General features: G+C 35.9%; 1 protein-coding gene across 8 annotated transcripts in view; it reads right to left on the bottom strand.

Moving 5' to 3' along the window:
- Nucleotides 1-24,447, bottom strand: part of LOC128855303 (tyrosine-protein kinase Fer) — a 173,373-nt gene that overhangs the window by 126,608 nt on the left and 22,318 nt on the right. For all 8 annotated transcript variants that reach the window (XM_054090091.1, XM_054090089.1, XM_054090094.1 and 5 more), the window contains exon 3: nt 6,515-6,702. In XM_054090091.1, the coding sequence (XP_053946066.1) occupies nt 6,515-6,702 (188 nt within the window). The remainder of the gene's footprint in view (nt 1-6,514; nt 6,703-24,447) is intronic.

Here is a 24,447-nt window from a genome sequence, read left to right as displayed (position 1 = left end):
TAGCTATCATTTCATAGCCAAAGCGGGAGAGTAGAAATTTTGCTGATGCGCAACAGAAAATTTGTCGAGCACATTTTTCATAGAGGGGTGGATGTACAATATTATGTACGTGTATATATGTGCGTGGAAGTATGTCAAAGCGGCATACAAATGTGTTTTGCACATGTTGAAAGTTTATTTCCTCAAAGCTAATTTTTATGTAAACAGTTGGCAAAATTATTCTTATTTTTGTAGCTTTCGCGATAATATTTTGTTTTTGCTTTTTTTCTTTCTTTGGCATTTCCACGGAGCATTTGTAGCCATGGCAGACGCCCGAAATTCGACCGGTTTATGGCGCATTGTTTATTTATTGCTAATCTTTATTTTTTGTATAGCTGCTTATTGCAGTGACTGTGTTGGTGGATTTCTCTTCAAAAATATTTATACGTATTTTAATTAGCTCATATTTCCATAACCGCTGCTCAGCACTGCAAGCGGTGTGAGTTTTCAAAACCAAGTGACAGAGGAGCAAATAACGACGATTGAGGAGAATTCTGAGGAGGAGAAAAAATAATAAACTGACATATGCACCTACAGAAATATAGCCTTCGAGCAAGAGTAGTAAATAAAAATAAATTTTCTGCAGCTTACTTAGCCGCTTAAATAAATAAACTGATTTATGATTTCTAAACGGCATGAAAAAATTAAGAATTTACACTTACGAAGTTTGTTGGTTTGTCGGCAGTAGGTGGATGGATTATTTATTTATCAAATCCATTTCTGTAAATAAATTTGCGCACCAACAGCTCTAGACCTCAGCCCAGTGGTGCATACAAATAATATTATAAATGATTTACATTTTGTACCCATTTATTTAAATTTGTTAAAAAGCAAACCAAGTGAGGAAGTGCAAAATTTGATTCGGACCGCGCACATTTTATTAAAATTAATTAATTTTTGGAATCAAATAAACTACAACACAATAGTTTGTAGCATCAGAGGGGCATATGCAGATTTATTTTTAATATATAAGAAAGTGGGCGTGGTTTTGGCCAATCTCAATATTCTATTGTACCATTAAAGGGTGTAACCTTTTGAATGACTGCGAAGGTGGGGATTATAAAGTCCATGGGAGCATAGCTCTAAAGTCAATGTTCTGGGAAATTGATTTCAAAAACTTGTGGTAAATAGAAGAGTTGTTATATAAAGAGTTCACGACGACCCAATGTGGCGCACATGAAAGAGGAATTTCTAGCCTATTCCTCCCTCCTGCTCAATTCAATCAAGCTTCCTTACAAAACTGTCCGTAGAAGAAATGGTAGCACAGAATTGTAAGATGAGTTCTTTGAATTGTTGAAAGACTAAGATTCCTTCCTCATACTGTCAGGTTCGTAGCTTGAAGCGTTATTATTGGGTTGGGGAATAAGTTCATAGCGTTTTTATATATATATTTTTTTTCATTTTACAACGATTTGTTTGCTTCATTTGATAAAACTCTTTTTGCTCCACAAAACTAATATAATATATGTTAATTGTATTTTGAGATATTTAATTTTTTATTAGTTTTGAGGCTTAGAAATGGAATACCCAAGAGGCAAAAATCAACATTTTCGACACCTGCTCTTCTCTGCTTTTCGTCGACGTCAAAAAGCTGCGGAAGCAACCCGGGGCATTTGCGACGTGTATGGAGGTGTCATAGGCAAGTTTACAGCACGGAAATGGTTTGAAAAGTTGAAAAATAGCGACTTCGACGTCGATGACACGTGTCGCAGCGGAAGCCCTCCTGAATTCGTCTCAAATCATTTTGGAAGGAGACCTGTCGCCAAACCGGTCGTGAATTGGCGGAAAAAATGAACTGAGGTCATAACACGATTCTCAATCACCTTCAACCGAAAATTTTGGAGCCTGCATGCCTCACGAGCTCAACGAAAAAAACAAAGAAAGTCGCCTTCAAATTGGTTCTCAGCATCTCGCCCGCCAACGAGCAACACGCGGTCATAATCCGCTTTTCATACCGAATCGTCACGGGAGATGAGAAATGGCGCCTATACATCAATATAAAGCACAGAAAGTAGTGGGTGGCTCCAGGAGATACGCCATAGTTTAGATTCAACCCGGATCTTCATCTAAAGAAGATCATGATTTTGTGTTTAGTGGTACTGGGAGGGCATGGTGCACTGGGAAATGCTTGAAAAGAATGTCACGGTTAACGAGAAGCTCTACATTACCCAGCTACATCGCGTGAATGAGGCTAGTCGACTGAAAAGACCTGATCGACATGATGAAATCATACACCTTCACAACAACGCAAGGGTCCATGTTGCACAAGTCGTCAAAGCGCACTCCAAGAACTCGAATGGGAGGTCCTTCAGCATCCGCCGTATTGTCCGGACCTTGCACCGAACAATTACCATCCTTTCCGCTCTTTGTCAAGCCATATAAAGGGCGTCAACTTGTATAACAAATATGTCCTTAAAAACTGGCTCAACAACTTCAGCGGTTTTTGGCGGAACGGCATCAACAAATTGGTCGAGAGGTTGGTTGGAAGAAGTTGTAAACAGTAACGGCGAATATATAGTATAATTGATTATTTTATTGATATAATTATTGTTTTTTTGTTTAAATAAAAGTCTTCGGTAACAACGAACTTATTCCCCAACCCAATAATTCATTTTTCTATTTCTAGCCTAGGCATACTTTTCTTTTTCAATGAATATTACGTGGCATACTTTCAAAAGGAAGCCTCCCTTTTTCATCGACAATTATCAATGCTGGCTTGAAAATTTTAGCAAAAATGTGAGTTCAATGGCATCGTAATTTGAAATGCCTTTAAGTTGCCACGCAGCAGAGCACACTTTATTGTAAAGGCTGCAATGAGATGTTCTATAATTGTACCTTTTATCAGCTTGAAAAGAGGCACTTCATCGGTTAAATACCTTTCCGTTTTTTTGATCATATCGCCAACTATTAAAATGTCCATAAAAATACATATTTACAAACAATTCCATCCATACAAAGTTGCTGCTTGTGCTATCGAAAATTATAGCCATTCGCTATGAGCTCACATATATATATGTGTGTGTACATATATATGAGTGTATGTATGGATGTATTTATGTGTGCGACAACACGTCTCACTGTCAACGCAATAAATTTCAGTCGGCGGCGACGCACACCTTTAAGCCGCTTAAGTGGTTATGACTTTTTATATGGGTTTTGTTTTTTTTCACGTTACGATTTGAGTTCTTGCATTTTGCCTTCTTGTAAGGAGCCAGAGTGAATACGTTAAATAAGAAATCAGCGCGTATTTATGTTTTTTGCTTTTTCAATTATTATTATTTATTATTGATGCTTGAAATTATTTATTTACAACTTCATGAGTGGCATTAAGAATTATAAATAACAAAAGCCTAATAACTTGGCCGACACAAAAGAAATAGCTAAAAATTCTCGGCAATCAATGGTTAACTGACTGGCTAATTGACAAGCTTTTATTGCAATGCCTGAATTGATTGGCTGACTGGCTGACTGGCGATGAGCTGCTTTAAAGTTTTATGAAAATTGTCAGTGCGTGCCAGTGTCTCCAAAAAAACACACAAATCAAAAACTCTAAGTGGCGATTCGCTCGTACACTTTTTGTGCTTGCTTTTGTTGTTGTCTTTGTTTTTTATTTTTGTGGTTGGTTGTAAACATATCGCATAACAATTGTGCATCCAGGTGTGAGACTTTTGTGCAGACGTTAATACATACATACAGACATATGTGGATACACCAGAGTTCGCAAAAGTAGCAGCGGGAAATAATGCAAAGTTTTGACTACTTATTTATTTTTTATATAAATGTATTTAGTTTACCCTACAGGTAAAATTTTTTATTAAAAAGTATAAAAAAAATTACAAACTTTTCATCCAAATTTCAAACTTTATGATCAGAATTTTTAGAAATTCAAGAATGCGGTTTTTTTTTATATTTATTTTTTTTATAAAAAGTAAAATTTTGTATTTAAAATTTCGAAGCATTTAAAAAGAATTCAACAAATTTTTATCAAATTTTCATTTTATTCCATTCTTTATAAAAGCAAAAAAAAAAACAAAAAAAAACATTCAAAAACTTTCCATCAAAATTTCAAACTCTTTGATCAGAATTTATAGAATTTCGAGAATGCAGCTCTTTTTTTTTATTTTTTGAGTCAAATTTTTTATTTAAAGTTTCCAACTATATTCAACATTTAAAAAAATTCAACAAATTTTCATCAAAGTTTCAAACAGATTTTTTAGACTTTTTTCTTTTATAAAAACATAGTTTATACTAAAGCAAAATTATTTATTTAAAGTTTCCGAATTTAAAAAACTTTCATCAAATTTTCAAAATTTTCGATCAGAATTTCAAAAATTCAGTTTCTTATTTATTTGTTGTTAAATTTTTTTTTTTTTGAATTTTTATAAAAAATTAAAACTGTTTATTTAAAGTTTCGAGCTTTACTTAAAAGAAAAAATATTCAAGAAATTTTCATCAAAATTTCAAACTTTTTGATCGTAATATTTAGAATCTCAAGGATGCATTTTTTTATTTCTTTATAAAAACATGGTTTGTATCACAACTAAAATTATTTACTTAAAGTTTCGTACTTTGATAAAAACTAAAACATTCAAAAAATGTAAATCGAAATTTCAAACTTTTTGATGACAAATTTTATACTTTTATACACTACATTCATGTTTGCATATCTATTCTTTCTTTATATTTTGTATATAAATTTTTTGATATTTTTTTTATTTTTATTAAAAATAAAATAATTTATTTAACGTTTCAAACTTTGTTCAAAAACTAAAAAAAAAATCAAAAAAAGGTTCATTAAAATTTCATAATATACTTTTTATCAGATTTTTTAGACTTTCAAGAGTGCAGTTTTTTTTATTTATTTATTGTTTTTTTTTAACATAGTTTAAACTACAAGTAAAATTATTTATTTTAAGTTGCAAACTTTGTGTAAAATTAAAAAAGTCAAGAAACTTACATCAAAATTTCAAACATTGGGAACAGAATTTTTAGAGCTTGAAAAAGTGCATTCTTTTTTTTTTTTTTTTTTTTATAAGAATTAAAGTTTTTTTTATAGCTTTAAACTTTACTTAAAACCAAAAAGAAGTTCAAAAAACTTTCATCAAAAATTCAACCTTTTTAGATTTTTATATAGCAGTCATAATTATTTTATTATTATTTTCTTTGTTGAATTTTTGTATTTTTTTATAAAGCCATAGTTTATACTGCAAGCAAAATTATTTATTTCAAGTCGCGAACTTTGTTCAAAATTTAAAAAAAAATTAAACTGATTTTTATTTTATGATATAAAATAAAATTTTATTCATTTTTAAATATTTTATTCCTATTGAAAGTTTCAAATTTTGTATAAAATTCAAAAAACGGTTAAAAAAAAATCCAACAAAATTTCAAACTTAACCTCTTAAATTTTTGTGTAATAAAGTACTGCTCTTTGTTCCTCCCTTGAACCATAGGAAATAATAATAATAAAGTGCACGTATGAAGCAACTGAGACACTGCATAGATTTCACCTAATTTTTTTTTCTGAAAGTCTTGTGAACTTTCTGTTTTAAAAAAAATTCAAGCTTTCGCTATATGGAAGAAAATGCTTAACACAGTCACGAAAAAAAATTATAAAAAATCAGCGCAAACTTTGAACCTCTTTAAGCTCTCTTAATACCATCATAATCTTCTAACCTTCTTCTAAAATTTCGATACAATTTTTTTTAACTTTTTTAAATTATTTTTAACTTTTAATCAAAGTTTGAAATTTCAGACTCTGAGTAATGTTGTGTTAGTTTTAAAATTAGCTATATATAAAATCTAAATAAAAACTTAAAACTTTGCAATACGTTGCTCTGCTATTATTCTGCACACTGGTGTACTTGTGTGCATATGCACGTATCCATTGTGTATGCATTGCGTTATGCTCTTTTCTGGAAACTCCCAGTGGTTATGCGTCGGAATTTTATGACTCAATAAAATTTTTCTAGGCAAATGCGTGAGTAAAAAAGGTTTGCAACATAAACTGAGTGTGGTTGAAGTGAATGCGATTTTTTCATTTTTTTATTTAAATAAAATTTGTATGCAAAATAATAAATTTTTCACATTTATATTTCTTAATATAAGGCCTTCTTAGGAACCCGTTAAAAGGCTTTTTTATCCCCGCAAAGAAAGTTAAAAAAAATAGTTCTTATAATCATTACGAAATGTCAAACGGGGAAAAAAGTGAATTAAGGTTGGCGAATTAGAGAACCGGACAAAAGATTCGCCTTGCCACAAAGTTTTGCAGCCAGCTGGCAAAACTAGCCAGCTTAACAACTAAAACATTGAATTGAGTATATGCAGAAGAAAAGAGAGTAAAAAGCTAAAATTCCAATACTTTTTTTAAGATTTTAAGTATCTTTTGAGTATCTTGCGAAAATTAGATTCCTCATGTATTTACTCCTTTTTACTAATAAATATTATAACAATTAAAATTTTCCTGTTCACTTACATGATTGAGGCGCGCTGCGATCTTGGCATGCTCCTCCTGGTAAGCTTTGCGTGCTTTACGTTTATCCTGTGATAAATGTGTCAGCTTTTCGCAGACGACTTCAAGTAGTTCTGCATTGCTTTTGAATTGTTTCGCTTGATGATCCAATTCGTCCATGTAGGAGCGCCAGGCTTTCGTTATCAGGCTGCCTATAAAAAGAAAATAAACAAATTCATATTTAAATTATACTTCTAAGCTTTATTGAAAGAAATGAGAATTTTTTACTATTCTTAATAATCCTGAATAATCATGTTCTTGAGATATTCCTTAAAGTTATTCATGAGAGAATCTACAAGAAATGTAAATCAGCAAAGGATCGACTGCAGAGACGCTATGGCTACTAGGGAGGCATTATTTAGCACACAAAGTTTTTGTGAAAAATAAGATGTCAATAAGGCGGTATTCATTTACTTTGTGGACTACGAAAAAGCTTTTAATAAAATACAGTAAAAAACATTAATGGAAGTACTGAGAAACTAAATATTGACGGAAAAGATATTCGACGCATCAAAAATCTGTATTGCAACCAATTAGCCAAGGACACACCAAGGGCAAGGATAGCCCCTAGCCGAATGGATAGTTCCTGACTACCATTCGTAAGTGCCCTGGTTCGAAGAACCGTGCATGTTTGTCTAACAGCGGTCGCCCCTCGGCAGGCATTGACAAGCCTCCAAATGTATTTCTGCCACAAAAAAAAAACTCCTCATAAAAATCCATTTGCACGTCGGGGTCGGCTTAAAACTGTAGCTCCCTCCATTTGTAGAAGGACATAAAGATATACACGACAAGCAGGAGGAGGAGCTCGGACAAACACCTAACAGAAGTGTACGCGCCAATTATTAATTCTTTTATTACTAAAAGGGACGAAATTTTTGTTTAAAATCATTTTTAACTGTTTACCCACATAACACGACTTTAAGTTGTTACACGAGGTCTAGTCCTACCGTGAACTGAGGAAGGAATGTAAGAAGGATATTGGATCACCTAAATTGGACTCTTATAGAACCGTCTGCAGCGAACTGGAGGATTGGAAGAGTTCCGCGTTGTTATGCAAGGTCCTTCAAGCTCTTTATTACATTCGCCTTTGCAGTCTGGTGGAAGGCTACTATGGTTAAGTACAGAGTAAAGTCCCTTACTAGACTAGAGAGAAATGTGAGTTTTTGTATCACAGGGGCTATGAGTACGACATCTGGCGATGTCTTGGTGCCTTCTTAAACTCGCAACCTCTAGAACTTCAAATTCCAGAAGAAGTGATGAAAGCGGCATACAGGCTCAAGGTAAACGGAGTCTGGGGAAACGAAAAAAACACTGGCCGCTGTCAGATATGTCACCAGTTGTTGGAGCGGTGCACACAGTGCTCGATGCCAGCGACAGATCCAAAAGCATCGAAGGCAGTGGATCTGTATGCTACTTAAACGAAGACTCTAAGTACTCTTACGCTGCAGGACAGATGGTTATGGTTTTATTAATGGAAGTCTATGTCATCTTGAATGTAGCGCAATGGCTAATTGAGAAAAAGTGGCCGGTTAGTAATACTGGAATTTGTAGTGACAGTCAAGCTGCCCTAGGAGTCCTTGCTAACCCAAGCTGCTCTTCGAAATTAGTCGACGAGTGTAAAATAAAACTGAATAGTGTCGCAAAAACAAACAAAGTTTGCCTTATTTGGGTGTCTGGACATTTTGGTATAACCAAGTTGGAACAAGTGGGCTTATAAACTGGCTAATGAAGACTTTGCATGTATACCACTAGGCCCTGAAACTCTTCTGGGTGTCAATTCTGCATCGATTTTACTATGGATTGACGACTTCATGGGGTCTACCCATAGAAGACGTTGGTCTGAGTTGGGCTCCTGCGGAGTAGCCAAGTGCTTTGTGAAAGAACCAAACAGGAAATCAGAGACTTTTTTCCTAAAATTTGGTAGGAAGGACCTGAGAGTACAGGTGGGTGTAATCTAATGGCACAACGCCAGTGGTCAGTGTATGGCTACTATGGGAATCATTGGCCACCCAATATGCCTACCTTCTGGTGAGAATGAGGACAGTGCAGAGCACTTTCTCTGTAGCTGTCCGGCGTTTTGTAGAACCAGACCTAGGCAGTCGGGGTGCAATGTACTGAGCATGGATAAAGTTCATACTCTTCCCTTTTCCGGGCTTCTCAAGATTCACCAATGAATCCAAAAATTCGCGGAAAAGTGACATCAAACCAGTTTTCAAGTCTTACCATCCATACTGGATCTATCGTGCGTCTCTATTTCTTCCACTGCAAGTTTTCCGGTTGTTGTACAATGGGCTTCCTGACTGAGTGCTTGGATCTGTCTAACCCCATACAAATACAATATAAATCTAAAATATAAATGAGAGATTACGAAAAGAGGTTATCGCCACATGTTTATTTCTATACGCTTAAGTCAACTTAAGCCCTTTCTCATTTTTACCACACATACAAAGTAAGTAATGTAAACACACGTAAATGTAAGACAAATTTGCATTGCAGAGCTTCATGAAGAGCAGACGCAGCCAATGGGTAATGGAAAATGCAAGCTTGGATATATTTAAAAAATAAATAAATAAATTAGCTTGGTTATATTTATTTATAATAAATTGCAACGACTTTGTAAGGTAAAATAGTTTTGAATGTTAATATTGTTTTTGTTTTAATTTTTTTAATTTACATTTTTTTTAGTTTTAATTTGTTGTAATAAGTTTTTTTTTATTAATTTCACCGGTGCAAGTGGTGTTGAAAAATAGTAACCTTGACCACGAACGTGATTGCAAAAGAGGCAAATTCACAAAAATGTGGCAAAAAGTAAGTGGCTAGTTTTTTCGTTGCCATTGCATAAGGAAATATGCAGAGCTCATTCATGAATATTCATCAGTCGGCATCTATATATGTATGTGTGTATACCCCCACTCGCTTTAATTGAAGCATTTACACAGCTGGTTTAGCGGCACTTCGACCCACTTGCTGGCTTAGTGGAACTCGTACGAATAGTTTTAACAAATTTTTCTTTTGCTGTTTTGCTATATTTAAAGCATTTCTAGGATTTTGGGTTAGGTGTTGTTTGTTGTTTGCTGGGTTGACGCCCCCTCTAAGGCACACAACAAATAGCACAAGTATATAGATATGTAAGTATGTATAGTTAAAAATATGTATGCCTTGTGTTATTTTCTGCACTCATAATTCGCACAGTTGTTGGTGGCAATTAAACCAAATTGCAGCTGCAATTATTTACTCATACATTTTCCATTCACTACATTAAGACAGGCAGCCGCTCTTGGCAGCTTTTTTTCTTCCTTATAGCATTACGCTCACTGAGCGTGACTAAGTACACTAAACGCTTGAGTCAAAAGAAATAAACTAACAAATAAATAATAAAATAAAAATAATTAATGAAAATAAATTAATATTATTACTGTACTTGGTTACTATTTGAAGATAGAAATAAATCGAAATAAATTAAGCTGCTTTGAGAAAAAATATATTAGAGTCACAATGCACTGTTAAATAGGAATGTGTGTGTAAATATGTACGTGTGTATGCACTTGAAAGCAACTTGTGCACTGTGCCACCATTTATTCGGACAAGACGCTTTTAATTGCCTTTCGAATGTGACCATTAAAATTGCACACAACAAATGGTTAATGAAATATTTAATATCCTGAATAGTGCAAATAAAATTGTCCTCGTAAATGTGTCGGTCATTAACGCATTTATTATCGTTAGTTCTTTTGTTGCGTGAACACTTGTGGGGTTTTGTTTGCAATTTCCTGCATTCAGTATGAGATAAAATTTAAAAAATTCAAAACCAAAGCTCGAGTATTGAAACTTGAAATTATTATGTTTTTAATTTACATATAGACGGCGTTGATAACTGTTTTGAACAGCTTGTGACTATTTATTTTCACAAGCCACTTGAAAGGCTGATATTCACCAAAAGAAGATTATGCTGTCAGTTTGGTGGGACTGGAGCGGGGTGGTGTATTTTAAGCTGTTTCAGAGGAACCAAACGATTAATTCGGATATCTACTGTCAACAATTGGCCAAATTGAATACAGCCATCAACGAGAAGCGACCAGAATAGATCAATCGTAAAGGTGTCATATTTTATCACTCGCCAAAAACTGAGAGAGCTTGGCTGGGAACTTTTGATGCATCCACCATATAGCCCAGACCTTGCACCGTCAGACTACCATTTGTTTCGGTCTGTGCAGAACTCCTTAAATCGTAAAACTTTCGGCAATAAGGAGGCTATAAAATCGCAATCGGTTCAGTTTTTTGCAAATAAAGGCCAGAAATTTTATGATCTTCTTCTATGTTCTTCTGTTGGAAATATCGCAAAAGGTTATCGAACCAAATGGAAAATATATAAGGTTGTCAAAAAAGTCTTGCGGTATTTTTATTGAATTTTCAATTGTTTATAAAATTGGTTATAATAATGCGATTTAAGTCAAATATGCGCCGTTTTGTTCGATAACGAGATGCCAACTTCATAATGCCTCTCTTATAGAAGCTCGCTTCCCTATTGTCAAAAAACTCGGAGAGCCAGTTTTCACAGGACTCTCTTGTGGACAACTTCCGACTACCAAGCTCGTTCGCCATGGACAGAAATAGGTGGTAATCACTTGGTGCGAGATCCGGACTATACGGTGGATGCAAAAGAACCTCCCATCCGAGCTCCCGGAGCTTCTGGCGCGTCACCAAAGATGTGTGTGGCCTGGCGTTGTCCTGATGGAAGACAATTCGGCCTCTGTTGATCAAAGATGGCCTCTTCTGCATGAGTGCCGCATTCAAGCGATCCAGTTGTTGGCAGTACAGGTCCGCATTGAGCGTTTGGCCATAGGGGAGCAGCTCATAGTGGATGATTCCCTGCCAATCCCACCAAACACACAGAAGAACCTTCCTGGCCGTCAATCCAGGCTTGGCCACCGTCTGGGCAGCTTCACCGCTTTTCGACTACGACCGTTTGCGCTTCACGTTGTCGTAAGTGGAACTCACGAACGACTAAAAGCAAACAACAATTAATCAAACACGTGTTAGCACGTGAAAAGAGCTTTCCAAAAAGCTCTAGCGTGAACCGATGCGACGAATACAACTAGAACTACGCGCTTGCAAAGACAAGCTTGCGGAAATACCGCAAGACTTTTTTGACAACCTTATATAATTGACTAAAGCTCACTCTAAGTTTTAATAAAAAAGTATTTACTTTCTTTTAAAAAATCGGCAATTTCTTTCCGGACAACCCAATATTATTTCTATTTATCAACCCCCCTTTTTGAGTATTTCTTACCTCTAACTTAAAATGATTTCACACATAAATTAGCATATGAAACTTGTATATTTCAATATTTAATGTATCTTTACAAAGATAATTTCTTAAACATTAGTGTTTGTGATTTTTCTTTGTATGATATTTGATGTAACAACTGCCGAGATGCATACTCATGGAACTTAAGCATCAAACAAAGTGGTGAGCGAAACTCACCTCTCGAGTGCAAAGGCTTAAAAAAGTTATTCAAAAACAAAATTGGATGGTTCATTTTGCGCCACCTTGTATAACATAAACTAGATATAGGGATAACTAAGAATTTACTTATCTTTCCTATTTATTTCTAGAAATGAAAAACAGATGCGAGTAAAAAAATATTTTGATGAGGATGAAGTGAAGTCGGTATTTCTGCCTATTTTGAAAGACTATTTTTGGATGGTATAAAGAAACTTTAAACATGATCTGAGACGTGTATTGGGCTTAAAACAGAAACGTAAAAGTGGAAAAATAACGCACACCTAGGAGAGTCAGTTACAAGGAATGATGGAGAGGATTAATCTGGAATATCTTTCAAATATATAAACAAATGAAGGCCAAAATAAACAAGACTGAGATAAAATAGAAACGACAGGAGCTTTCTTCTGATAACTTCGAGTTTATTTCTTCAAGCTAGTGCCCTCTGGCCTCGATACACCAATTAGCGCGATCTAAAAGCTTTTCGAAAGAATGCTTCAGTTCATTGACCGGAATGTCCTTCAAGATGTCGGTACAAGCCTTTTAGATGGCCTCTACGGACGCAAAACGTTTTCCAAATGCAATTTTCGGAATATCAGACGAATACGGTGAGTGATTGATGGTTAAAACGCGATTTCTAGTCGAAAAATCAGTCGCAAGAGTAGATCGATGAGATGGTACATTATCATGCAATAAGCGCCAGCTTCTTCCTTCGCGGTATCCATAGAAAATTGCATTGACGGTTTGGCACGTTGGCACGAACTCCTTGTGGACAATTATCTCGGAATCGTAAGAACAAATAATTTTTGACTTCTCTAAACGCAATTTGGGCCTCAGTTAAATTGTGCGGAATGAAACGTGCACAGACCTTTCGTAAGCTCAAATGATCAGTTAAAATGTGATAAATCGATATTTTGGAGATATTTAACTCCGATTCGATGGATTTTAACGATGACTTCGGTTCATTTTTGATAAATTTACGGACGATTTCGATGGAGTTTTCGGTGATTACTGATTTTAGGCGGCCGTATGTTCATCGCCGTTTATGTCCACACAACCATCCCTGAAACGCTTAAACCACTCATGAACTGTGGCACGAGATACACAATCATCGCCATAAACTTTTTTCATCAATTTCAATATTTCGGTAAACGTTTTACCGATTTTAAAACCAAATTTGAGATTAGCTCTTTGTTCGAAGCTCACTTTTGTACCGATGACACATACATACTGACACTTTAAACGCAATAACTTCGCTTCTACTGAACCGAATGTCATCAAGCTTTCACTGTAAGTCAGCTAGGAATGTAACTTCCAACGCACTAAATCAATAAAAAGATGGCGCCATCAAAAATATTTATATGACGCCAGTCTTGTTTATTTTGGACTTCACCTTGTCTGTTTTTCATTGACTTCCGATCTTCAAGAAATGCAAAATCCCAGAAAAACTAACCAGGCTAATAATGATGACCCTACGAAACACTGAATCCAAAATCATGATACAAGATAATAAATATGAAGCCTCACCACTCACATACAGAGTGGTGTAAGACAGGGCGACATACTTTCATCAACAATTCTTAACCTAATGCTGTGCTGTGTAATAGCCCTGGTAAACGATGCCAATAGAACTGGACATATAATGAATACAACAACTCAAGTATGAGCAAAAGCCGATTATATAGCGATACTCAGTAAAACCAAGAGTACACTAGTATTAACCTTCTCTGAAATTGAGGCAGCGTCGGCGAAAATTCGACTAAAGATAAACAACGAAAAAACCATATACACGCTGTTCTCCAGACGGAAGAACAAACAGCCATCAAAAGATTTTGGAAATCGTGGAAAACACGAATTTGATGAATGATAGTAAGCACGTTCACATATCTATACTGCAAACTAACGACAGATAATTCGATGAGTCTTATCATAGAAGAACGAATTCAAGCAGCTAATAGAGCGTAGGCATCACTTACAGAACTTTTTAAATCAAAACTCCTTAACAGACCCTGCAAGTTGACACTATATAAAACCGTAATTCGACCGGTGCTGTACTATGGAGCTGAAACATGGACGTTGAGTCAAAAATATGACAAAAACTGCAAACATTTGAAAGGAAAGTTCTCAGGTGCAGTCAGAATTGAACTGGACGAACTTATTAAAAAATAATTTTATTTTAACTCACAACTCTCGACTGCTCAGTGCAACGACTACAGGCATGCTGGCAACAAAAAAATATTTTTCAGCGCTTGTACTAGCTACTCGTAGAAATTGTAAATCTATATAGGGAATGTTATATATATGTACATCAAAATGGACATTCATAACAATAAAACCCGAATTACTTGCAGCTGCTGCTAGCTACTTGCTCTCGGATGCTCCGGAGCGCCCGAGCACCCTTTGTTAATTGTTGAATAACTCGAAAAGTATTTGTCGAACTCACTTCATATTTTCACACAATATTTATAAGATATTATTCTTTAAGAAAATGCAAGCAAAATACATTTTTTTTTAATTCTGTCTGCCCCTAACCCCTTAGGGGCGAATACAAGTTATGAGAATGAACAATGCAAGAGCGCAAAGGGAAATTCTGGGAGCAAACGCATACACAAATCAAGCAAAAGGAAGAGCAAGATCGTGATGGATAGATGAAGTGAAAGAAAACTTGGAAAAATTTAATCTAAAGAACTGGAAGGAAACGAAAAGAAAGGAGCAGCATGGAGGTGTACTGTTCTGCAGGCCAAAGCTCATAAGAAGCTGTTGCTATAATGGAGAAAATTGATTGGATTTAGGTTGGCGCACTGCCCCAGGCTGTCGAAGAAAGGAGCTCCCAGTGACCTTAGTCGTCTAGCAGCCAAATCACAGTGGTTCCGCCATAGGACATTGGATAAAAATAGTCATGTTAAAATTATACAACAATATTTAGCTAAATGTTAGTTCATTAGTCATAGTAACTTAGAGTATAAAAGAAATTTCAACTGCACAAACAATTCACTTATAATTGTGCCTCCAAAGTAAGAGAATTTGAAAAGCGATAGTTAGCGTGGTGTCCGCTCCGTACTTACGCAGTTCCGGGAAGTGTTATTTTCTAAGCATTACTGTGTTTATGACCTGTTGTACAATGGAAATTCAAGTTGAAGGTATGTACGACATGTTAAATGTTTTGTTATCTTTTTTAATTATTATTTAATAGGTTTTCAGACCGTACGAAATACGTACTTTAAAATTTGCCGTTTATTTTTTTTTTAAAAGAAGTTTGTAAAGTTTTAACTATATTAAGTTCGCACGAATATGCACAAATGAAACATACATTAAAATATTCTTACGTATATCCTCTTTAAGGAAAAATAATTTCCAGCTGCGATGACCTGCGACTGCGCTTTATATAGGGTCTAATCTGTACCTATGTGTAGGATTTTGAAAAATGTGATTCTACCAAGATTACTAATAAAGATTTTTTTTTTTGTTTTACGTGTAAATTTGAAGTGTTCATTTACGCGCATGCATATTCTGGACACGTGGTTATGTTACAATAGCATTAAAAATGATGTTGATAGATATCGCCACGTACCGAAGAACATAATTCAAGCTTTACCAAACTCTGAGAATTTAACCTTAGAAGACGTTGAAAATAGTGTTTCTTGGATCTGTTCACGGATTTCTCGATACTGGAAAAAAGTACAAAGATCAAAAACAAGGCTGATTGCCAAGTACAGTAATTGGTTAACTCAAACCGAATTATGTGTGTTGAGAAAGCGGGAGTCGGGCGAGGTGACAAACTCTACGAATCCTTCTCCGAGCGAACACAGGCAGGGCCACAGAAAAGATTTTGAGGATTGCAGCAAGAGGGCAAAGCGTCGCAGGTTATCCGATCTAGCTAATGTCTATAGTTCCGCTATTCATGCAATAGTAAGAATTCAATACGGACGAAGTTTTGTCTCTATTTAATGAGGCAAAACTCACCAAACATCAGTATTTGTTATTAAGAGACTTTATTCATTCAAAATTGCCTAACGCTTTACCATCTTATAAAAAAGTTCTTGACGCAAAAAAACGGTGTTACCCAACAGGAATTGGCGTTACAGAATCATCTGCCGAAATTAATTTACAATGTTTGTTGAATCACACTTGCTCTCGAATTCTCGAATCTCAAAAACCAGTATTGGTAAATATATCTGAATCAAGTTGCACTGAGTACTGAACAGAGCGAATACAAGCAAAGTTTTTCTGATCCGAGAACGGATTAATTGTTACATCTTATGTACCCTTGAAATTAATTTGTAAATCGATTACCTCTGACCCAGATAAGATAATTTGGAAAAACCCTCGCCCATCCTCCACAAGGTTTTGTCGGCCTATACGTTTTCAATTTGCTAAAGAAACTAAAGCTCTTTGTGTTCAAGAAAAAGAGTATTTTAAAAAAGCTATTAGTGACTTTAATCCGACTGTTGTTAAAATCGATAACCATAGTTATAAAGTAAGTCATTCTTTACAATTAACTATGGTTGATGGTAAAGTGTGCTGTGCTCTTAGTGACTCATCTACGAGTAAATGTTATATTTGTGGTGCGACACCTAAAGAAATGAATGACTTAGAAAAGTGTAGAAACAAACAAGTAAACTCCAGTAGATTTGAATTTGGTTTATCACCCCTGCATTCTTGGATTAGATTTTTTGTATACTTTATTCATGTTTCTTATAGACTCGAATTTAAAAGGTGGCAAGCACGTTCATCTGAGGAAAAAGCACTTTTAGCTAAGAGAAAGGAATTTGTTCAGAGGGAGTTTAGAGAACAATTAGGCTTGATAGTTGACAAACCGCGAAGTGGAGGAAGTGGCACCTCTAATGATGGAAATACAGCACGAAAATTTTTCCTTCATTCAACCATATCATCCGAAATCACAGGAATAGACAAACACGTTATAGACAGATGTAGTTATCTCCTACAATGTCTTTCATCTGGTTTTAAAATTAATTCGAATAAATTCAAAATATATGCACTAGACACTGCTAAAATTCTAGTTAGTAAATATTCAAGATATAACTTACCTGCATCAGTTCATAAAGTGCTCATTCATGGGTCGGAGGTGATCGATCATTGTTTATTATCAATTAGAGAATTATCAGAGGAGGCAGCTGAATCATGTAATAAATTAGTGAAACAATTCAGACGTGACAATACCAGAAACCACTCAAGAACTGTAACTAACACGGATCTTTTGCACAGACTTCTTCTTAATTCCGATCCATTTATATCTAGTCTACGAAAATTGCCATGTAAAAAGAAATCTATGATGTCAAGAGAAGTGTTAGATTTATTGAGTTAAAAGTTTTGTATTTCTAAGTACATTAACTTTTTGGGAAGTGAATATTTTATTGTTTTCATATATAAGAATAAGTTAACTGGCATCAAAGTATACTTTATGCTCCTCCTTTCGGAATTTAAGATTTATGCAAAACTTTAAACGAAAAAAAATGTATATAAAAAATGTGTGTACCTAATTTTCCTTTGCCTTTTTATATTAATTATATATTACTTTATTATATATTATTATTATTATATCTTATATATATTTTTATTATATATATTGTATATTAATATACTTTTTATATATCTTAATGTTTTTTTTAACAAATAAAAACATTTCTCAACTTAAAAACGTACTAAAAAGTCATTTATCACGCCAAAAGTTCTTATGACCGCTCTTCCTAAGCGGCGTGACCACTGTCCACTGTCCAAATCCGGACATTTACATAGAAAGTGGTCAACAGCCTCCTTGTCTAAAAGTTCCCACAGCTTCTGCAATGGGGGTTAAATGGTAACCCTAGCTTTTCCGCGTGTATGCCGATCGTCTAGTGACCGGTAAACACAGCTACGAGTTTGGAAATTGAGTGGCAAGGAGTCCCCAGAACTTTCTAAGTCCTTCGTATATCGTATTGAGGCCAAAGGGTTTTCGCAATAGTACATGAAGAAATGGAGTTCCATTTTTTCTGCGCTTTCCTGAGAAATAATTTGTGCAGTTCCCCTTTAACAACAGTCAAGGGGATGCCGATGACCGGGTAGGAGGTATCTGAGGCCAATTCAGTCCCCTTCCTTTGCGGATAGAGAGATCTGTTCGAAGTTCGGGGAAATACGGTGTTAACTGCCCGAAAATGCCACCAAGTCCCTTGAGAGATTGTATCCAGAGGCCAATCTTCTTTAACCTGATTGCACTTTGAGCTGCGGTGGAAATGACGGAAAAGTCGATGGGAAGTAATTGCAAAAGGACATTCAGGACAGCACTGAGGCAAGTTTTACATGCTCCGGTGATGATGTTCTCTCGAATAAATATATATACATTGTGCTCTCTCTCAATTTTCACAAAAATGGCTCAGGGTAGGTTAATTGTTTGCTCGAAGAGAGGACCAACTTGAACGAAAAGGACTCACACACAAATGGTCATTCAAGCACGCTTTTTAAAATACCTCGTTTTTAATTTTTAAAATCGGTAGTATTTACTTACATATTCTCTGCTTTAAAACCTATTGATTAAAATTAATTTGGCAACATTGTCGTCTACTCTACGGAGAGTTCCAATTTCGTCTTTTAGTTTCAGGATTGAAAGTGATTTTAGTGAGCGAAAGCAGGATAGCATTGGAGACGGTTCTTTGCCAAAAAAAGGGTAATAAGTTATGAATAAAATTTATTGTGGAAACAAAAGAAAATTGCACTTCATTCAACATTTGGTTCCATATCTCTCTCAATTTATTTCACGTCTCGGACCAGTGGTACAGTGGATTGGCCACCAAGATCGTGTGATATCACACCTTTGGATTTTTATTTTTGGGGATATGTAAAGTCTAATTGATTTATGGATAAAACCAGCTTCGATTGAACCATTGGAAACCAAAATTACTAAAGTTATACACGAGATACCGATCGAAGTCCTCCAGCGAGTCATTCAAAATAGGTGTTTACGGATGGCCGAATTGCGGCGCAGCGGCTAAAATTTGAAAACGATTATTTTCAAAAGTTTAATATCATGAATGGTTTTTCGCAAAAATAATAAAGATTGACCAAGCAATTTGAATTTTCGTTGTTTTATTTCAATTTAAAATCCAATACCTCTAAACTGATCACCCTTTATATACATATTTGTGTCAGCTTTCATATAATTAATTTTATTGTATCGTATTAACGAGAACTTAATCAAATAGATTGTTGTAATTTATCAGAAAGCACACATCATCATATCTCGTCAGCGCTTGGGAGATATCTCCTATACAAATATCTCTGTATATATGGTATGTATGTCACACACGACAACGTGCACACATTCATACTTATTTACACAAGTTTAAGAGTTCTGAATGCATTTGTAAATTCTTACTTGCATTTTAACTGAACTTGACTACTTTGTTCCACATTACCGAAATTAATTACGGATTTTTTCAAATTGTTTTGGAATTGTTAAGTGTTATTGCTCAGAGTAATGCTGCTGATTCTACGGCTATCAGTGAATGGATGTAATTTTGAATGTTGAAGAGGTGCGATATACCGAGAAAACGCGGGCGCATGCCCAGCTGCCGTAGGTGTGTTTATTTATGTAATCATCTACATACACACATACATATATAAATATGCATTTATGAACGTACATTTGTATGTTCAAGAAGTGGATTTCTAAGGTGCAGTAAAATTGCCGGCAATCACTTGCAATTACCACCATAAATTCAATAAAGTCACGAAGGAAATATTTTTGTTTTGCTTTTAAAAAATACTGATTTGAGGTAAAAATATAATGTAAGAAAATTTAGGAAAGAACAGCGATATATTACTGGAAATTAGGAACAAATTACAAGTGATTTTCGTTAAATTTATAGATACTTTATTTTTCCGTATTTTATTTTCGTTTTCTTTATTATATGAGACATTCGATTTTTCGTTATTGTCCGTTGCGAAAAGTTGTGTAAATATCAGCCAAAAGTTGACGGCCCGTTGATGGTTCCAGGATTTGAATGCAAGTGCTGCCATGGCAAAGCGAAATATTCGAACAAATATTTGTTCTTCTTGATTGGCGCTTAAGCACTTAAGGCCGAGCTTAACAAAGCGTACCAGTCGTTTATAATAAATACAAATAAAAAATAATAATGTTTCGCTGAGCTCCTGATGTTGTTCCATACAGTTTTATGCGGACTCCGAACGACAAATGGGTTTTATGAGGAGCTCTTTCGTGGCAGCAATACACTGGGACGTTTGATGTTGCCTGCCGAAGGGCGCCGACTATTTTTTTGTTAGTTTGCTGTTTCAGGCACGGAGGTTCGAGCGTGCGCCCTCCCGCATGGTAGTCACGCACCAATCCACTCGGTTACGGCGGCCGCCAGTTGTTTATTTCTCGTGTTAAGCGGCAGTTGAATGCACCTGCAGAAACCGTTTCGCATACTTCGAGGGCTATAGCGTTTGCATCCATACGAATAACAGAATATAGTCAGCGAACCACTGGAACTTGACCATGGTAATGACACCGTAGAGCTAATACAACTCATAGGTCCATCGTCTGCGATATTTGTCGCCAAGAGCAGCAAGCAAGTATTCATCTTTCCTTCGTATAGACTCTCTCACGAAAACTCCAAGGCCTGCCTCATCGGATGTTTTCGTCATTCAAGCCGCCTATAATACAATAGCGCGTTCGTAATGATAGACTTATAAAGTGTGAATTTTTCGTATGAAAAAGGGTTTTACTACGAAACTGACCACTTATATCAAAGTAGCTCAGACAAAGATTCTTTGGTGGGTTTCAAGGCCGCCCTTATTATCGATATTAATGTTAGTCCCCAAACAAACGAAGCCTCGAAATTATAACTTCTAACAGTGTGTGTTCTTTGGTGTCAAGACGCGAGTTCACTGAACTTTTTTTATGATAGCAAATGCTTCGTTAACTACCAGATCCACTCGCTTCGCCTATTTATCCAGTTTGAAAAGATATCCAGCTTATATTTCCTCCCGGAAGCAGGATTGAAGAGAGAATTGAAGGGAGAGAAGGGAATATCAATAGATGAAGGAAAGGCTCTGAGCTTGACCTTCAGCGAGTGGTAGAGGACGTAAACGAACTATGCACTGCGATTGACTTAAGCTTAAACGCGGAAGCCACGGGAAGGTGGTCTCTGATTACTAACTGCAGGGTTTCCAAAACGCTCTGGTCAAAACTGAATTTTAAAAGAATATCTACTTGGATTAAACAGATCAACTTCCAGCGTCTTTACAGATATTATAATCGGTCACTGAGCTATTAGCACCCTAGCCAATAGAATGGGTGTACCTTACAATGATGTCTGCAGGAGTTGTGGAGATGAAGAAAAAATTGAATCGGCTCAACACCTCCTCTGTGAATGTCCTGCATTTCAAAGAAGCCGTGCCAAATGTCTTGGCGATTATATCTTCGAAGGGCTGGGAAATTTGCAAAATGTCTGACTGGTGGGACTAGTTACCTTCTTAAAAATATCTCAGTGGTTTAAGCAACTTAGTTAGGGATGGCAATCACATGCAGGTAGGCTTGTCTTAGACAAGCAACCTGGTCAACCCTCTCTTCCCAACAATAATCAGTATATGATAGTATGAGTCTGGTCTATAAAAAATTTCAATACATAAAAATCTCTGATTTCGTATAAGCAGCGATTTTATCAATTTGTAGCTCTTCTCTTTGGGAAAACCATTTTCTACAAGAACGAGGGCGCGTCCAAAATAGATGTATTCTTATACCATGGACCAGAATATCGTGCAATGAAATTTTTGTGAGCATCTATTGCAGCTTATGTACTGGGTTACACGATAAGGGAAATGGCCTTTTCCCAAATAAGCTCTGCGTAAGCTACAGAGACGAGAAGGATTTAAAAACCGTCGAGTTGGCTCTCCTCCTTTCTCCTTGAGTCCTTAAGGCCGTATTTTTATGACCATTCATATTATTTTTTTTTGTTGAAGCCCGTACAGGTAGGTAGGTTGATGAGTACCATTCTGACACTACCCAAGTAACACTAAAGCCATGTTGAGACCGCCAACAGGCAGATATCTATATCCAGTCAGCGCTGTTGATGTAATGGAGAAGATTGATGGGATTTAGGTTGGCGCACAGTTCCTGCTGTCGAGGAAAGAGCACCGTAAAAGCCACTAAACTTTTATATATAAAAGGCATGGAATATTTTAAAATGAATCCGTGATATAAAGGCTTGAATTTTTATTACTTAGAACATAAAATAAATATTTGGGAAAAATTTGTTGGTTTTAAAGTAAAAAATAAAATATTTATTTTCAATGATTTCAACGCATCTTCAAAGATTGACTGATTAGTGCATGACTGTTTATGACATAGCTATATAATCGAACTTTAATTCTTTTGACATAAGCAAGTAGATACCGTGAACTTCTATAGATCTCGGTATAAGGTGATGTTAGCAAACTTTTTGTGGTCAGAGCTCAACAACCCCTTAGATACGGGAGTTGTGCTTGTAAGAAGAAGTTGCTAGGTATCGTAAAAGCCATGCAATTTTCAAAGTTGTTAAGGAGAAATTTGACGAATGGGCGATTTTACGGTGAGCGTTCATAAATTACCCACCACAGTTATGGGGCTTGACATCCATAGATTTTTTTCCTAGGCTACGTCAACCCTTTAGTCTAAGCAAATTAGTTAACCACTTTCGACGAGATAGGGACGCCATTGCCGGAATAACGTTGCACATATTGGACCAACCGCTTGGAGCACTGCCAGCGAAGCCAAGGCGATCACTTGAAGGATGTGCTATGCTATGAGAATTGGTGTTTGAAAATAAAGTTAGAAAAAATTTTAAATTGCACACTGTTGTGGTTTTATTTAAATTTATCAAATTTATCCAAACTCAACTGGCCACCCTATACTTTTGAGTATGTAAAATAGTACTGTCGGGATTAAAGAAAAAAATTCCTTATGAACTCGATGAGGCGTTACTGCAATCTGAAAGTTGTCAGAGAAGTTTTGCTTTCATTTCCACCCCGATTTCCAGTCCTGAGATACTGCTTCAGTTTCGGCGAAAACTGGCATTCCGACGATCGACGTTTATATTATCAAATGAAAATAGTGGCTAAAAAAACGTGACTAAAGTGATTTTGTACGAAAAAGTGAAAGTGCATTGCACATAAATCACCGTTTTCGACTATTTGGCACAAGACCAAAGCCCAACAACATCGATAGCTTGGCAATAAAGGTAAATAGGTGCATAAATACTTACGTATAAGTACGTAAGTATGGATGTATGAAAGTGTGTAAGTAATGCATAAATCTATGCCGCGTGGAAAAACACAAGCGAACAAGCAGCGGCGCGCGTAATAACTCTGCCTGTTTAGCGGTGTTTTTGCCGCATTTGCATACGTGCTTGCATACATGCACACATACACACATACATGCATACATTCATGCATACATATATGTATGTATACACACATCCATGCATACATATCAGTATAAGTGCGTTTTCGTACTGACGGCGTGACATGTTGCCACATTTTACGCTTGAGTGAGAAATTAAACTGCTTGGCAGGCTTTAAAATCTCCGCTGCCTCCTCTCTGCGACTACAAAACGCAATGCTGCTCGAATATGCAAATGTTACATCACGCACAAATGTGCGTACAGATTACACTGATGTGTGTGCGTAAGTGAGTGAAGCAGAAAACCGTTGATATGGTGCGATATTGGCAATATTTTACACAAAAGCAGTTATGCCAATATTTATCGCTACCAACAAACATTCGTTAGTGGGGTCAGGCTGCTTGTGAACTTATTTACGTTTTCAATAAAAAAAAATCACTCAGACTGTGCTTTGTTTTTTTTTTTTTAATCTGAGGCGCAGCGACGCCAATTGGAACCTTTTTCGGCTTTATCAATGCTCGCTGCCTCTAAGTGGGATAGGCTTTGATTCTTTGAATACTGTCCGGCTATATTTTCTCATGAGATGTGAGTTTTATTTATGGCTCTACGTCGTAAGAGATATGAAAACTATGCCTACTTAGTCGAAAGCAACGAATATTGACTATTTTTACAAATTTATATCTGCTGATTCTTTGATGCTAATCAAAACGGATTATTGACTAATTCTCTGATGTCACGAGGTACTTGCTATGCCTACATTTTTTACAAGATTTTTATTTTGTTTTTCCTTGTTCCCTCCTTTCGGGAGCAAAGGGCCTCGACAATACTCAGTTTTGCGTTGGATTCGTTAATCTATTTTGCTTTCTGACAGGGTAGGTGATTAGTCTGCCGCTACCAGTCCTAAGTAGTGGGAATGCTTAGGAACAACGCCTTCTTACTATTTGGAGCGCCATCGGTGTTTCACATTTTCCTGCAGAAGGATCGCTCAGATGGTTGAGGACTTAGTTAAATTTAGTGGG

This window comes from Anastrepha ludens, chromosome 2 (genome assembly GCF_028408465.1).
Source record: "Anastrepha ludens isolate Willacy chromosome 2, idAnaLude1.1, whole genome shotgun sequence".
NCBI classification, from domain to species: Eukaryota; Metazoa; Arthropoda; class Insecta; order Diptera; family Tephritidae; genus Anastrepha; species Anastrepha ludens.
This window is presented reverse-complemented; position numbering and strand designations above follow the sequence as displayed.